Here is a 12,964-nt window from a genome sequence, read left to right on the forward strand (position 1 = left end):
ATAAGAACAAGTGTTTAACTTACTAGGTAATAAGTCTAACTCCATCTACAAGAAATTCAAAAGTGGTGGAGGAGGGAAAAGAAAGAAAAAAACAACAAGAAAAGGACATTCTGATTTAAATACATTACTCTAAAAAAATGGTTTCCATCTGCAAGGTTAAAATATATCAAATCCATCTCACCATCCATTACGATGGAAATTAATCCCAACAATGGAAACGTTGGTAAAAACACATACACAAGTCAGTTCATATTAAACTGTGCATTAATAGACTGATTAATATGACTCAGAATTTAAACATTAAACTCAATTCAATTTGATTGAATAAATATCTCTTAATATCAAGAGACATTTTAACATCAGACCTAACATTAAAGAAAAGGCATTGTTTGATTCATTTCAATTCAGCTTTGTATTAAGCAAATTCACAAAAAAATCATATCAAAGCTTTTAGAGACACATGCCAATTCATTCCAGTTCATTATGCAGTTAAAACAGATTCACTATTCAGTTCAGCTTTGTTTGTCTTCCACCAACTCAAGGCACTTTACAGACAAAATCAGTTCAAGACAATTCATGTGAACCAATTAAAACAAATTCACTTTATTCCAATTCATAAAAACAGTGTTCATACAACCAAATCCACACAAAATATTACTTTCATATTTGAGTAAACATGCAACCATAAAACTAATGTGACTATCAAGTTTCAAATTGTGTTGTTTTTTGTTTTGTTTTGTTGGGGCTTCAAGTCATATACTTTTGAAAAATAAATGACAAATCCATTTGTACTTTAAACACTAAACAAAGGACAAATTTGCTGGAGGCCATAAAGTGTTGCAGCACAGAAAAACACAGAATAGATGTTTTCGTAAATCTTATTTTCTTTAAATGCTAGAATGCTCCATCATCATGACATTTGTTTTCATTGGAAAGCAAACAGGAAGAGAAATTTAGAAAGTTCATGTTATGTTTAATTTAGTTGCAAACACTTGCAGAATTTATTTAAATGATTCCCCATTTTCATTTATTTCAACTGCTTATAATTGAACATTGGTATATTTTGTGTATATTTATAGATGTATACATGTAGTGTAAGTTTATGTCTTATATACATATGAGTTAAAGACAAAAGCCACACACACATATATATCGTGTAGTCAGATGGAGCAGCTAGCTCAGTAGGTGACAGGGTGAACACTTAAAAAGCAGACCTGCCCCCTCTCCTGCAGTCAGTCCCGAACCTGCAGCTGTTGCCGTAAGAACCTGTTCTGTGGTGCAAACATTCATATTTCACCTCTACATGCCTGCTTTAGTGAGCCCTTTGATGGAAACCCTGCCTTGCTTCTCATCTGAATTCATTTCCAAGAGTTTATTTCCTAATAATGTCCTTTATCTGATTCAGTTCAGCAATTTGGCCCGTGATTTCAAAATATTTTAGAGTAGGCAGAATGGAAATGGCTTAAGCTGGAAAAATAAAAGGTAAACATTTTGGAAATAATTCTGTTTTTGCTCAGTTGTCTGCACCCCTGTCTATGTGCCACATTAATACAAATCCCATCTATAAACTTTATCCAGTATTGACACCGAAGAACGTATCTAACCTGAACCCCATCATTGCTTCGATATCTAGCATGCTTTAAGTCTTCTGACATTTGCATAAACACGTGTTGTGTTGGGAGTAGATGTTCATTTATTTATTCTACTTAATCCATTTGACACCTCATTTTCTTCATTATTATTTATTACTGTCACTTGCATAAAAACATACAAAAGACACAAGGGAATTTTGATACAGTGGTGCTTGAAAGTCTCTGAAACCGTTAAAGTTTTCTATATTTCTGCATAAATTCTCATTATATTATGTCATTTATTTCTTTAGAAAGAGGGTCAAATATTACATGTGAGTGTTAAAAGTATGTGAGCTTGACATCTTGTGAAGAGGTTTTCTGGTACAACTCAGAGATCATTGTTTCATTAGTTATGAACTATCCTGGCCCTGATGCAGCCAAATGGACCCTAACCATGACACTTCCACTGCCATGTTTCAAAGATGGGATGAGCGTTCCTAAGCTGGATTGCAGTGTTTTACAAAACACTTAAAAACCAAAAGTTTATTTGGATTTTACTGTCGTTGGATACAGCTGTTTTTCCTGTCCACATGGTCCTTTACAAACGCCAATCATCAGTGGCATCCGCTTACACCTGATGTGATGCTACTGACTGAAAGTACCTGCTTCTGATTTTACCCTTAAATTAGCTGCTGATCCCTCAGGTTCACATTCTTCTTTCATTCACAGATATGTAATACTGGATCATGTCTCTCTACAAATAAATGGCCAAATATAATATAAGGCAACATTTATATTATTATTTTTGAATTGAGGGAAATATTTAGTCTTTATTTTTAAGGTTGGATGGTATACTGAATACGTGAAGTTTATAGCAACAGTACTAGAGAATTTGCAACTTAACTATGAACTTAACTATGATTTAGATACAAAAAAAGACAAAGCTTTTTGTTTTAATTTTGTATGTTGTAAATGTTTCATCAGCCAAGTTTACCTGCCACATGTAAATCTACAACTTATTGCATTTCAATGCTGATTTGTGCTGTTGCTAAAAAGTTTCATCTTGCTCTTCATCAGTGCTGTTGTGTGGGTTTTTATAGCTTTTGTAGTAGTAAGATATATTTAAATCTTTTTTTTTTTTTTTTTTTTTTTTTTTTTTGTAGCTCGCTCCACTCCAGGTCTGACTAAGACTCCTTTGTCAGCACTGGGATTGAAACCTCATCAACAAGGTGGATCAGGTCAGCGCTCTTAGTTTTATTTAGCTTAGAATTAACTATGGAAGTTACAGCTTTTAATTTATTTATTACAGTTGAGTTATGACATTAAATATTTTGGAGCAGACATATTTTAAGTTTCCATGGTAATAACTTTGCAGTAGCACAAATACTTCCTCATATCCTCTCAATGCCAAGCATCACTGCATTGTCATACTGTAGTTCTATTACTGGGTGTGTAAGGTGGATTTTAAAATGCTATTTTCTACTGCCCCCTTATGCTCTAAAGTGTTGTTACTCCTGGAAATGCCTCCACATGTATGCTTTGAGTTCATGTCTTCCTTGTCTCCTCCTCCTCAACACACCCTCTGTCCTTTTCTTCTTCCCTTGCTTTCTGTCTCTTTTTGCTGTCAGACTCTGATTCTAATGATGGAGAGCAAGGTAAGGGCACTCCTTTAACAAAACAGCATAAGCAACTCCTGGTCCGAACAAAAGCATTCAGAATTTTTTTTCTTTTCAGCATCCAGGTCTCCGTGTTGTTTTAATGCATAACTGTTGGATAATTTCCCAATTCTGTCTCACCCACTTTTTGTTTGATGTCTGAATCCTGTTTAGTTCTGATTGTTAAATGTGTGCACAAGACGTCTTACGGGACTGACGAGTGTATCTCTATATGTGTGTTTGTAATCCTCAGATAATCTGAGTTATGGGGACTCCAGGGCACAACCTTTCAATGCTCCTTTCTCCTCCAGCAGTCCTGTCCACAGTGTTGATGGGTAAGTTTTTCTACTTTTTTGTTCCACTTGCGTTTAGGTTGGTTTTTTTTGTTTGTATTGTTCTTTTTTATCATTTTTCAGTTTGTTTGTTTTGTGTGTATGTGTGTGTGTTTTGTTGCTGTGAAGGGATTTTGTGAATGAATTGGGGGTATAATGTTTGTAGGTCATATAAACTCTATGTTTGATTAAATTTTATACATAAGGTCCTTTTTTTTCAAACATGTTCTGACATTTACATTTACAATATTCACACCTTTACATTTCCTTCTTCTAAAATGTCTGAAAAGGAGTAGGCAGAAGTACAAAGTTGTCAACTTTATTTGACTTAAACTCCTACAAAAACAAAATATCAGATGTGAAACTGAGAAATTTTACTGTTTGTTGAAACTTATCTTGAATTCAAATCTGATTTAAGTGATATAGTTCACTAAAAAGCTCAGTGTAATAAACAGTGTTTATTACTGAAGAAGTTTGTAATAAAGGAATAAAAAAATTAAATGATCTAGAAATATAATAATACAAAGATATAGATACAGATAAGCAATGAGACAGTAAAAACCAGCATATACAGGAGGTAGTCCCACTACTAACATTTAAAATTGGTATGCAGTATTAGTATATTTCTTTAAGAACAGATCCTGGAGTTGCTCCATAATTCCCAGTGGCCATAACATTCAAAGCAATTCTCAGTTATTTCAACTTTAATTTTATTTCTTTTGCTGAATACAGTATAAGAAGATGACTAATCATGCTCTGTGTCACAATATATGTATATTTTAGGATGTTTTTAGGTTCTTTTGTATTATTTTATAGAACCCCTCTGTAATATTTTCACAGAACTCAGCATAGGTCTTTTTCATGGAGCGTCTTCGGAGCAGACTTACAATCGCCTCTCTTAACACTGAATCATGAGCTTATGTATATCCTAAAACATATTCCATTACACCCAAAGAAAAGTGATATTCTGTTTTCGCCTCACAAGTCAGTGACTAGACTGATAGCTTACACCTTAAATCTGGTAAAAAAAATATGGCTTACATAAGTTTGGATCCTTTTCTTTGCTTCCCTCTTTACCCAGTTTAATGTCTTATTAGATCCTTTCCTTTAATGGCCTTTCATAAAACTGAAATAGTAACCAAATAAAATGCCTAGTTTCAATAGTTTCCCATGTAGTTATTTAGGAGCTTAGCATGAGTTAGCAAAGTTTGTCGTGCGTCATGCTTTTTCTAAAAATAGTCAAAAAGTTAGTATTTATCATCAAACCAATGTTAAACTCTGAGAAACACAGTTTTGTGGTAATAACAGGCAAATATAATGGCAACAGGGGGAGCTTGACACATGAGGATGAAGTCTAAAATTAAACAATAAATGGTAGAATTACCAGCAGAAGTGATCTTATTCAACTAAAATTATTATCAAGTAAAATTTTAAAAGGCATGTTCAGTGTTTTGTGGAGAACAGGGGTGCAGAGACAGTGATGTATATTTTTGCTTTTGTGTTTTTCAGAAGGAATATTGGTTCTTTGGATGGTGCCCCACACAGCCCTGCTTCCATGCATGCCCACAGACCCGCCTCCCCAGAGGGCTCCCAGGTCAACATCATGGGCGTGCATACTGTTCCCGGCAGCCCTAACACCCTCCACCGCACAGTGGCCACCAACACCCCACCCAGCCCTGCCCTCCAAAGACGTCTAGGTCAAGCCAGCCCCTCACTGGCCAGACATCCCCCTCCAGGTGGCGTTCCCTCCAGCCCTCTGATTGGCCGAAGCTCTAAAACAGCAGCTGCTGTTCACCCGAGCCCATTAATGGGACGTCGCACAACAGCAAGTGGACATAGCACACCCGATGAGCTTGGTGCTGCGTCCCGTCAGGGAAGCACCCAACCGCCTCCCACACCCACCTTCCCAGTCTCCCCACAGTTGCCTGAAAAAAGACATATGTCCAGCGGAGATGCAGAGAGGACAGACAACAAGAACCTGACACCGACACCAGCTAGCGGTGGCAGCACGCCAAACCTGTCCGGCGCACACACCATCCCAGACGTCTCAAAGTCCATATATGGTGAGATGCAGGAGATGTTTTCCTATTAACTCACAGATGGTTTATGTCATCAGCTGTGATCATTTCTCTTGTTTATTTTCATCCAAACAGATGGTTATCCTGACATTAAGATGAATGTTAAGTTTGTACAGGACACCTCCAAGTTCTGGTACAAGCCAGACATCTCCAGAGAGCAAGGTGAGAGTTCAGCAATCCCACACTTTAAATCCACTAAACTGAAAGTTGGAGAATAAATTACACAGCCGCCGTTCTTGATCCTCTTTGTGCTTCCTCCATCTCTTTCCCTCAGCCATCAATCTGCTAAAGGACAGGGAGCCCGGAGCGTTCATCATAAGGGACAGCCATTCTTTCCGTGGGGCCTATGGTTTGGCAATGAAGGTGGCCTGCCCCCCACCAACCGTCCAGCAGAACAAAAAAGGTACATTCTGTTGCACATTCAGCATTTCCTCATTATATTATATTAAACTTATTGACCTCAAACATTTTTCTTTTTTTTTTTTTTTTTTTTTTTTGTGGATAGTCATTTTTCATTTACGCTTTCTTTGCTAGTTGGTGACATGACAAACGAGCTGGTGAGGCACTTCCTGATTGAGACGAGCCCCAAAGGTGTCCGCCTGAAGGGCTGCCCCAATGAGCCCTACTTTGGTGAGTATAATTTTTCTGCTCATGACATCAAAGTTGTCTGCCATGGTTGCAGAAGTGGTCCAGTGTGACAGGAGTGTGTGCTGCGCATTTGCAGGATGTCTCTCTGCTCTGGTGTACCAGCACTCGATGACCCCACTGGCCCTCCCCTGCAAGCTGATGATCCCCACCAAAGGTCAGCTCAGGCCTCTTCATGTCTGTCTTCAGTATTGTGGAATTGTTGTTTAGTCAGATATTGTAGATTGTTGATAAAACTGTCCAAATTCAACTTAAGTGCTGTTACAGACAATTAAATTGACCATATTTGTGGTTTGTGCTTTCTATTTTTAGCAAATTTGTAAGTGATAAGTAATTGTATTGTACTAAGCACATGATTACTGCTTGTAGTCTTAATAATCTTGTGAAATTTCTGACATAAATGTCTGACATTGTGTCACGTTAAGACCCAAATGAAGAAGCGTTGGAGCTTGCCACGCCAACTGATCCAGTTGTTGAACTTCTCAAACAAGGAGCAGGTAAGAATTATTGGAAATTAATTGATCCCAGCTTATTTAATGATTATGTCATTGTATACATTTTACTTTTTAGGGTATGTCAATTTCCTTCAATGTGTTATTGCCTTTTCTGTGCATGTGAAATGTCTGCAGAGTTAAAGCACAAATTGTCTCCCAGAGACAGCACTGCTCTTTGCATAATGCCTGCCTAAAGGCTTGTTTGGCACACTACGTAAAAGAATGAGCAGCTGCCTCACACTCCAACAATTTTGTCCAAACATAGCATACTGCAGGCCTTAAAAAGATGGGAAGGGAAGCTGAGCATTTCAAACAGACATTGATAGAGGGTGCTGCAGCAGTGTACTGTCAAAAAATATTTAATTTCCACATTTACTTTAGTTTGTACTATTGATCTTTCTCTAAATCAGCTCATTTTCTTAAACAATATTATCCTTACTCTACAGTTCAGAGCGTTCCTGAGGAAGCACATGGTAAATACTGCTTTGTAACTTCATGCACTGGGATTGCATTTTGATTTGAATTTCAAAATTGTTTCCCTCAATTGTTTGTAAGTTTAAGCTTTGAGTTAAAGAAAAGAAAGAAAGAAAACATGCATACAGAAAATATTGGAAATAACCATCTCTGCACTACAGAAGCATCTCAATGTGTAACAAGCATGTTCCTTGCTGTGCTGTGCATGACAGGCTCAAACAGCACAACATTCCTTAATGTGTGCTTTTAAAGCATTTCTAAATCTAAATTCCACCAGATTACCTTGACCTGCATGTGCACTCTTCTTTAACAATAGCTGCTCTTATTTAACAGTATGCTTGTGTTATTTCCAGCGTGCAATGTTCTTTACATCAACTCTGTGGACATGGAATCTCTCACGGGGCCTCAGGCCATTGCCAAGGCAATTAGTCAGACGCTGGCAACCAACCCTCTTCCTGCTGCCACCACCGTCCACTTTAAAGCATCCACACAGGGCATTACGCTCACGGACAGCCAGAGGAAGTGAGTCGACACACGCACGACGGACTGTAACAGCACATGGTGCTAACTGCTGGTTTCCTTTTGTTTTTGTTTTGTTTTCCTCTGATTCCTAACAGCTCTAGTTAGTCACTTTGTAAATGTGCAAACATGTAAAATGTTAATAAATAATGGGAGTTTTATGCACAAATGAAAATAATTAAAAAGGCATCTGTACATATACACGTAGTAGCTCATAGTTAGCCTATGCTGTCACTGGTGATCACTACTGTTTTTGTTTCTTTTTTTTATATAGATCAATGATTCTTAACAAACCCACAATTCAGACTCACAGAAAAACATAAATTAATTAATTGTAGAAAAAGTTGGTCAAGGAATAGTTATCCAAATCAGCATATTTCGCCATAGCAACAGAGGCTATGTATTCTTAAATGATTCCGTAAGGACTTGTAAAGCAACACAATCTACTCTCTCCAAAGCACTTTTCATAACAATATGCATTTTATTTATTTATTTTATTTTAATTTTTATTTATTTTCTTTTTATTTATTTATTTATTTATTTATTTATTGTGCTGCAGGATTTTCTTTAGGCGACATTACCCCATCAATACGGTAACATACTGTGACACAGACCCCCAGGACAGAAAGTAAGAACAATTTTAATGCATAAAATCTAAGCTTTTTGTACTTCGCTTCCTTAAACATAAGCAATTCCTCTTGTTTCTTTCCATAGATGGAGCAAAGAAGGAGGTGGTTCAGTGAAGTAAGTTGACATATTTTATACAAAATTGGTTCTTACCTTTCCCAGCTTTAAAGGTTCCTGCTTCAAACATACACTGTATATTTATAGATTTTATAAGATTACCAATCTTGAGTACCAGCAAAATACTAAATGCAGATTTTTTTTTTTTTTCTGACTTGTAGGCTTTTTGGATTCGTTGCAAGGAAACAAGGAAGCACAACTGACAATGTCAGCCACTTATTTGCTGAGCAGGACCCAGATCAGCCTGCCACCGCCATCGTCAGCTTCGTCTCCAAAATGATGAAGCGGTGAAGTCCCTAACTCTGAAAGGCAGTGGCCATTTTGCAATCTTTCATCGTCGTTTGTGTCCTTTTTAGCCAGGACTCGATGATGTCCTTTAATTTCAGTTTATTCATGATTCGTTTCCGCTTCCTTTCTATCTTGTTTCCTCTCTGCCTTGCTGGTTTGTCTTTTTTGGAGTTGACTCTCCTTGAAGGCTTTGGTATGGATCCAGAGTGGAGCTAGAGGACGTGTGGTGTGGAGTTGTGCACGTGACAAACATGGGAGGCCATTAGAAGGAGGAGCTTTATTCACAGGGCAACCTGTGCTTAGAGAAATAGCTAGCTAAAGACTAAAGGAACAATGCTACGTTCAGTCGGGGAACGTGTAAAGACTTGTATGTTTCAGGGTTTTCTGTTGATTTTGTTGATTGATTTACCAAAGGTAGTAGCAATACAAGTGCAAGAATGATGTAGCTATTAAGCCATTATTATTTCCTCTTTTAAAAGATAAAGTGTTGAACAAAACACAGAAAAAAAGAAAAGAATTCTGGTTTCTTCAAAAAATTTGTCTTCAGGAAAAAAGTTGGCCTTGATGGCTTTTAGCAAAACAGTATCTGAAGACATTCTGCATGTTAGCTTGATCTTTAAGCTTGGTTCTTCTACTTTCCACAAAAGTCATTGTGAAATCCTTAGAGGTCATTTATGGGTCTGCTGTGTGTTGGAAAGGGCTCTGCAGTGAAACAACAACTAATCTAAACTGTGCATAGCAGACCTGACTCAAAAACAACAACAAAAGAAGAAGAAAAAAAAAAAGAAAAACACCACACTTGGTGTTAGTGCAGCCACAGCTTGTAGCACCTTCACCAGTCAAAACCTGATTGCTCCAACTTGCTTCCTGAATTGACTCTCATCTGAAATCAGCAAGCTCCTGATAGCATGGCAAAGAGAGCGAAGAAGACTGTTTGTCCACAAGATGGCGCCATGCATTCAGGCTTGCACTTTGCCCTCAGACTTTCCCCATCAGCACCTGCTTGCAGTAGTGGATCTGTTGGACGCTGCCACTAAAACACACTGGAAACCACCAGGGACTGGCCCAATGACCTGGACCTATGCACTGTTCTTTATGCATGTTGTTGTCCCAAAAAAAAAAAAACAAAAAAAAAAAGCACCCTCCCTCATAGCTACACTCAACATCACTGAAAACATTCTATGCTGTGTGCTTTAAATGGAAAAAAGAACAAAAAAAGAAAACTTAGACAAGTACACTGAGGTTGTTCCACTTGTCAAAGACTGCATGAAATAGACACCATTTTTGTACTCTTCTCAGAGTCCTAAAAAAGAAGTAGACAACCCATTTTTTTAAAATAATCACATGATGGCAAGATGCTATATTTTAACTTTTTGTTTCCCTTCCAGTTTTGGTCGATTTGAGCCAAGGTTACCTTTCACAGTTTGTTTTTTTTTTCTTCCACAGTGTTGTCAAAATTTACATTTAGATTACATTTTAGGGCAAAGGAAAAAGAAACACATGCACTGTGCGCAATGCCTGCTTGTTGAACACACGCTCAACCATTCACAATAAGCTAAGGAAAAATGATATTGATATAAATGTACATAGATATATGACTTTGAAAGGTGACATAGCGAAAAAGTATTTATTTTTGTTGCTTTGGTCCCTCATGATTACTCATATATACATATATTGTACAGTCTAGATAAAGAATAATGGGTTGAGAAAAAATATATACTTATTTTGGCTAATGATTTCAAAGTCTGAAGATTTTGAAATGTGTTTGAATATATGGTGTACATTACTTTGTACATGTATGTTTTTTCTTGGCTCGTCATGTTTTTCATTTTTGTGTTCTATCAGAAGAAGGCAGGGCAGGAATGGGATAGAAGCCAAGAGTCTGAGTTGCATGGATAGGAGCATCTGAGTGTGTTTTGCACACACTGAAGCAAATGTATTGTAGCTGGTAGAATTTAGATAAAAGGGAACCTCAGAGGCTAAACTCAAATGCAATATGAAAACAGCTGTTTGCACCCATGATAGTTACAATTATGATTTTGCCAAAGATTCCCACATGTTCCATCTATGTTGACTGCAGGCTGCATGTTGCTTTTTGTATCCGACAGCTTCTTAGTTACACACTTTGTTCAGCTCAAGCAGAAATTTTACAAACCAGCCAGTGCTCACAGATGTGAGTGTTATGGGATGTACAGTTTACCAAGGGCCCCTGGCACTCATATAGCGAGACTTTCAGCTGCACATGACAAAAGCTTTTCTTTTTTTTTTTTTAGTTTTGTTTTTACTGGCATCTCATTGCTCCAAAAATGTGTCCACCTCCATCGCCTGTTCAAGAAAGAACAAGCCGGTTGTTTCCTGTTGGAAGGGCATAAACAAAGCACTTATATTCACAATACCAAAAGAGGAGTGACATAAATTTCATGTGGGTGTCAGTGTTGAAGGTAAATAAAGTCAGACGAGTCTCACCGTGATGCTAAAGCTCCACAGCTGCAGCTTTGTCAGATCCCTGCCAAAGGTGTCTCCTCCAGCCCCCCTAACAGTTAGCAACTTATTTATTCTTATTTATTCTTTTTTTTCTTGACATGTTTTTTAAAAAATTGTGTATCATTGTCACGTTTTTTGCAGTTTTAATGTCTATTAACAGATTTCGGAATGTATGGTGGCGCTTTATTGAAAGCAAAGAGGTACAGAGCACTTCATTTAACTAGTAACAAGTTTCATGTTATCTGAACTCTGAAGAGGAAAAAATACTATGATTGAGTGTTGCATAAATAAAAAAAATAAATTTAAATAAATATTTAAAAAAAAGATAAATCTGAAATTGCATTGTACCTGTTGGCTTTGAGTCAAGAGTTACCTTGTGTGATTGATAAAAATAAGAATCTGTGACCCCTTGTGCAGTTGGGATTTGTATGTTGTATGAATGTGCTACCAAGGATGTACAAAAGGGGCTCAGATTTTGTTTGCGCTTATCATTTACATTATATTGTCATGGCTTACCTGTTCCTGGGGAAAGAAAAAAAATACATTAAAGCAATACAGATCAGTTACATCAACATTATGTGGGTGTTTATTTAGTTTCCCTGATGAAGAAACCGCCTCCAACTGATTATTCCTTCTCTGTCAGGTATGTAGCTGAAATCACCTCGTTAGGCTTCATCTGCAGCACCTTGTGGAACCTAATTTAAAAGGCTGCTCGTGGTCTCCAATTTTAGTCTGGGTCACAGTGGAATATGAGGAACGTGGCTGAACTCCCACCCCTGTGACTGGAAGGTGATTTAGCTTCCTTAGTTTCTGTTATTTGCATTTTAGCACATATAGTAGAATTAAGCAGGTCAAAAGTTCTGAATTTGAAATTGAAAGAGCAACAGTCAAACCTCATGTTTAAAAGAAGACATTTTATTTCTTCTATTAAACCTTAGTCTTCTTGTCCACTTATCTGATGTGACAGTCGTTAGTGATATTTTAGCCAACTCAAGGTTTTTTTATATCAAAATTGATAAATTGATAAATTCATGGTTCACTTGGATATTTAAATAAAGCTTATTTTTTATTTGCAATTTGTCAGAAATTTTCCATCAAACTGGCCTGTCATACCCCCTTTTCTATTTTCATAGTAAAGATTAATTATGAGTTGTATAGTTCTATAATCTAAATCTAATGTAGATAATTTTCCATTTAGCATTTCCTTTTTGATTTGAAGTCTCTACTGCATGTAATTTACTATCCAAGCAGCCATGAACATTTAAAAAAATTAAAAAGAATTAAAATCACTAGATGAGGTCAAACAAATTGATAACAGGTGTGTGTTTCTGGCCAAGCCACTGAGCCATTAAAGAAGTTAAAAGTGGGATTTTTTTTTTTTTGTTTTGTTTTATTAACTCAGATTTTCTCATGGCTCCAGACAGTGTTCAAACTCACAAATATGTATGACACATTTTCCCTCTGACAGATTACGTAGGTGCTGTCGTTGTGTGCGTCGTCATGTCACATGAGCTTTCGAAGAGGCACTCTCTCCCACCAAGTGCATTGTGGGTCTGTTTTCTGTGTCCTGGCTGTGCTGACTCTCAGAGAATGCGTTCAGTCAGAGCTTTAAAGCCAGAGAGTCGTGTTCTTGTGCCTGTTCGCAGCTGGTGTGAACTGATTTGATTTGACACCTTTATT

At 37.2% G+C, this 12,964-nt stretch overlaps 1 protein-coding gene across 10 annotated transcripts in view; it reads left to right on the forward strand.

Annotated features, from left to right (window-relative positions):
• The window catches only part of tns1a (tensin 1a), a 98,931-nt gene extending 87,075 nt beyond the window's left edge, over positions 1 to 11,856 (forward strand). For 4 of the 10 annotated variants that reach the window (XM_041978996.1, XM_041978999.1, XM_041979001.1 and 1 more), the window contains 14 exons: positions 2,735 to 2,809; positions 3,200 to 3,226; positions 3,480 to 3,561; positions 5,068 to 5,621; positions 5,712 to 5,798; positions 5,911 to 6,039; positions 6,171 to 6,266; positions 6,361 to 6,438; positions 6,707 to 6,778; positions 7,222 to 7,248; positions 7,603 to 7,771; positions 8,328 to 8,396; positions 8,483 to 8,512; positions 8,674 to 11,856. In XM_041978996.1, coding sequence (XP_041834930.1) covers positions 2,735 to 2,809; positions 3,200 to 3,226; positions 3,480 to 3,561; positions 5,068 to 5,621; positions 5,712 to 5,798; positions 5,911 to 6,039; positions 6,171 to 6,266; positions 6,361 to 6,438; positions 6,707 to 6,778; positions 7,222 to 7,248; positions 7,603 to 7,771; positions 8,328 to 8,396; positions 8,483 to 8,512; positions 8,674 to 8,803 — 1,625 coding nt within the window. In that variant the 3' untranslated portion in view covers positions 8,804 to 11,856. The remainder of the gene's footprint in view (positions 1 to 2,734; positions 2,810 to 3,199; positions 3,227 to 3,479; positions 3,562 to 5,067; positions 5,622 to 5,711; positions 5,799 to 5,910; positions 6,040 to 6,170; positions 6,267 to 6,360; positions 6,439 to 6,706; positions 6,779 to 7,221; positions 7,249 to 7,602; positions 7,772 to 8,327; positions 8,397 to 8,482; positions 8,513 to 8,673) is intronic. The other 6 variants (XM_041978997.1, XM_041979002.1, XM_041979005.1 and 3 more) reach the window with 3 other exon arrangements.
• Positions 11,857 to 12,964: the final 1,108 nt, after the last annotated feature.

This window comes from Melanotaenia boesemani, chromosome 24 (genome assembly GCF_017639745.1).
Source record: "Melanotaenia boesemani isolate fMelBoe1 chromosome 24, fMelBoe1.pri, whole genome shotgun sequence".
NCBI lineage: Eukaryota > Metazoa > Chordata > Actinopteri > Atheriniformes > Melanotaeniidae > Melanotaenia > Melanotaenia boesemani.